Raw genomic sequence first — 3,605 nt, 5'->3', positions numbered from 1 at the left:
TATATATATATATAATGGAATGTCTAATGTTAAAAGAAGTATTCTTGGATAAAGACCCTCAGCTTGCCATGATGCTACCAGCATCACCTTTGAAAATACCGGGTAAGAGAAGATGTATATACGACCCCAATAACCAGACAATGTTAATCAAGTACAATGGAAAGCCACAGGGATATTTAATCATCGATGCATAGTACTCAAAAACTACAGGCTAATGTTACCTGCAAGTACACAAACCCTTAAAGAACTAAGATGACTGAACCTACAATTTTCAGCACACTTCCACCAAAGACTAACAAATACCATTCCTGTGTGAGATGGCATGCATACACATACTCACAAAGGCATATCACCTGATAGCTGCTATACCTGAAGGGAAGCCCAAAATGTACACAGTAAGTCAGTAATCTTTTCACTTAAACACAAGTTTTATAACTCTTAGTAGAACAATGCTGTATGCAAACTCAGGAAGGTAAAGGCTCTCCTTAAGAGGATTAAACTCAAACGATGTAGAACCAGTTTTGGCTAGTAAGTATTCACAAGAAATTTGAAAAGTTTAGCCCTCCACTGATCTTAATTCAATAATCTTTTACCCTCTCCTTTCTTCTTTGAGTCTTTTTTTTTTTTTTTCTCGGAACCAGGGATTGAACTCAGGCGCTTGCACTTGCCAGGCAAGCACTTATTCTACTGAGCTATCTCCCTGGCCCCTCCTTTCTTCTTTCCAATCATATCCACTAATTTTTTTAACATTTATACAACTCAACCCACATAAACTGAAGGGGAGAGGGGAGATATGCAACTGAGTAGGTTTGTGCTCTTTCATGGAGTTTCTATCAGGAAATACAATGGACCTGTCATTTTAATTTTTATTGATTCCTCCCCAAGGCTTCAAATATTCCAGAACTAGGGGTTGGGAAGAACTGTTTTCCTAGCCTGAAATGGTTTGTTATTTATCAATGTAAGTGATATTCATAGTGCTCTGTACACTCTTCTATACCATATTACTAGATGGTTTATAATGTACAACCAATAGGAATAATGCCCATGTAATATTCCCTTACCTAAAAGATAAAGAATTCCTCTACATTCCTACTTAAAAATTTGCCATCTAGAACATCTCCTTCAAGCTTGAGCTTTAAAATTAAATGATTCTTCAACAATTCATGAAGAGAAAGTAAAGCAAAACAGAGAACAAAAATACTGGGCTGGGGAGATGGCTCCGTGGAATAAGTGCTTCCCTGGCAAGTGCAAGGGCCTGAGTTCAATCCCTGGTTCCAGAAAAAAAAAAAAAAAAAAAAAATACTGTCTACAAGAGAAATCATCAACATGTGATAGTAGATAATTTAAGAGGGTTTCCTCTGACTCTAAAGATTTTCCGAGAGCAAGTGCAACTCAGTCAGGAAAGTAAACAAACATCTTCAGTTCAAGTGCACCGGACAGGAAGGTGCCCAAGCTAAGACATTCCCCAAAGCTGTTATTCAAAACAGATCAGCCAGATATTTTACTTTTGTATTTTGTTTGCTGCACGGGCTCAAATACCGTAAACAACTTTAAAAGTTCATCCAGTGACTGTGTGAAGCACTAGTAAAGGCCACAAAAACCAAACACTCCCCCACGGAGCCTTCGAAGTACAAGCCTAAATCTACAGACTGACTTTGCAACTGGTAGGCTTAATAGGAGCACAACTCCACCATGTTGAGGAAGGGACATTACTTTTCTAAAGATTAATTCATACCATGTGTTATTAATCAGCAGGGAAACTGAAAGCTCATGCAAAAAAAAGTTATCCCAGTTGAGTAGAACTTAATTGCGTTGTTATTATTATGACTGCCGCACTGGCTCCCCCGTGTCGCTGCCTCCTCCATCACCAGGAGTACTCGGGCACACACTATCACAGCATGGGGAAAACCAGAAAACCCAGAGCCAGGAGGTAAGAACCATGTGCCTCGAGGAACATTTTTTTGTTTTAAGTAAAACGTTCGTCTCTGGAAAGGGGGGGGGGGGAATCAAATATGCGCCCAGGCTGCCTTGAGAAGCAATTAAGCTTATGCTGTTTCATTTCAGAGTGTCCCATTTTGCACAATGTGAGACCAGCTGTTCGGAATCACAGACGGTGCAAAGCAAGACAGGCACCGTCATCTATCTCCCCCACTGAAATGCCAGTTTCCAGGTGGCTCGTTCTCCCAGAAAGCAACGCTAACCTGCCACCCAGGTCACTACTCCCCTTACCAAACCAGTCCCTCGTCAAGGCCTCAGGAAAGGACGCATCCCAGTCGGTGTGCTAATCTCACGAAAACGATTTTTGCCAAGATGCAAGTCGTTCCCCCGAAGTTGTAAAAAAACGCCCGCAGGCAGACGCAGACTGCCTCCATCACAAAGTCTGCGCTGCCTAGTCATATGGGGTTTCGGGGTAACCACCAAAGAAAGGGGAAACGAGTAAGTGTGAAGACTGGGAATGCGTCTGGTGTGGCTCACTTCCCTCCCCAACACGGCTGGGACAGAAAAACTGCAAGTCCGGGGACCAACTGCATTCAGACTCCGCTGGGGCGAGGGGAAAGCCGCCACACCCTCCTGAGCTCACTGCAAGGCAGGCTCAGCTGGGAAGGACCCAGACACTCAGTCCCCGCAAGAAAGGGAGAAGGGAGTCTAGAGAAGCTGTAGAGCCGAGAGAAACGGAACGCGGGAGGGCGGCCCGGCGGGCCTAGCCAGAGGGTAGAGGGCGGGGGTCGCCCGCGTCCTAAGGACAGCTCGAAACTCGTCCCCGTGGTGAGATTTCAGGCCAAACGGAACGCACAGAGGTTCTCTCCGCCTGGGTGTGTGATGCGCCCTCCACGCTCGCTCGGGGAGCCGCGCGTTTCCGGGGCGCTCCCGCACGGCCAAGCTGCCCTCAAGTTCGCCTCCGCTCAGCGCCGGCGGCCACCTGCGCCCCTCTGCTGGGACCCCACAGGCCTGGGTCCGGGCGCGCGAGGAACTGTCCGCCGCGGCTCGGCTGTGAGGGTTGTGGGTTTTTTGTTTTGTTTTAAACAAAAAGCCTCCTCGGCTCGCCCGCTCCTGCGCGGCTGGCGCACCCTTCCCTTCACACCCACGCCGCGCCTCCCCGGCACACGCGCCCCGCGAGCGCCTCTCCCGCCAGACAATGGGGCTGGCCGGGCAGCCCGCCGAGAGGACCAGCCCCAGCCCCATCCCGGGACCCCACGAGGGCCGAGGGCGCGGGATCGCCGTGCGCGGACAGGAGGCCGGCAGGCGTTCCACAAAGGGTCCGGGAGTCTCCCTGCGGGACCGCACCGGGCGAGGGGAGGCCCCGGGGCCCCCGCGAGGCCGCCCGCGCACTCACCAGCACTATGGCAAACCGCTCCTCCAGTTCACCCGGCTCGGGCATCGGCAGCTTCAGAGGCACGTTGTGAGCCCTGAAATCGGTCTGCTGCGAATCCACGCTCCCGGCGTTGCCCATGTCGGCGGCGCGCTGAAGCCAGGGGCTGCCCGGCCCCTCAGTCCGCGTCGGAAATCACAGCCGCCCGGGCGCTCGCTCCCGCCCTCCGCCGCGCCGGCGAGTGTGCAGCGCACGCCGCTCCCTAGCACTGGCGCCCGGCGCCGAGCCGCCCCCC

The 3,605-nt window shown here is 50.7% G+C and overlaps 1 protein-coding gene across 4 annotated transcripts in view; it reads right to left on the bottom strand.

Moving 5' to 3' along the window:
- Window positions 1-3,592, bottom strand: part of Fmnl2 (formin like 2) — a 335,200-nt gene extending 331,608 nt beyond the window's left edge. For all 4 annotated transcript variants that reach the window (XM_023721414.1, XM_023721412.1, XM_023721413.1 and 1 more), the window contains exon 1: window positions 3,335-3,592. In XM_023721414.1, coding sequence (XP_023577182.1) covers window positions 3,335-3,451 — 117 coding nt within the window. In that variant the 5' untranslated portion in view covers window positions 3,452-3,592. The remainder of the gene's footprint in view (window positions 1-3,334) is intronic.
- Between the last annotated feature and the right edge of the window lie 13 nt (window positions 3,593-3,605).

Source organism: Octodon degus, unplaced genomic scaffold (assembly GCF_000260255.1).
Source record: "Octodon degus isolate 3935 unplaced genomic scaffold, OctDeg1.0 scaffold00082, whole genome shotgun sequence".
Classification (NCBI taxonomy): domain Eukaryota; kingdom Metazoa; phylum Chordata; class Mammalia; order Rodentia; family Octodontidae; genus Octodon; species Octodon degus.
Note: the sequence above shows the minus strand (reverse complement) of the source record. Positions and strands in the feature narration are given on the sequence as shown.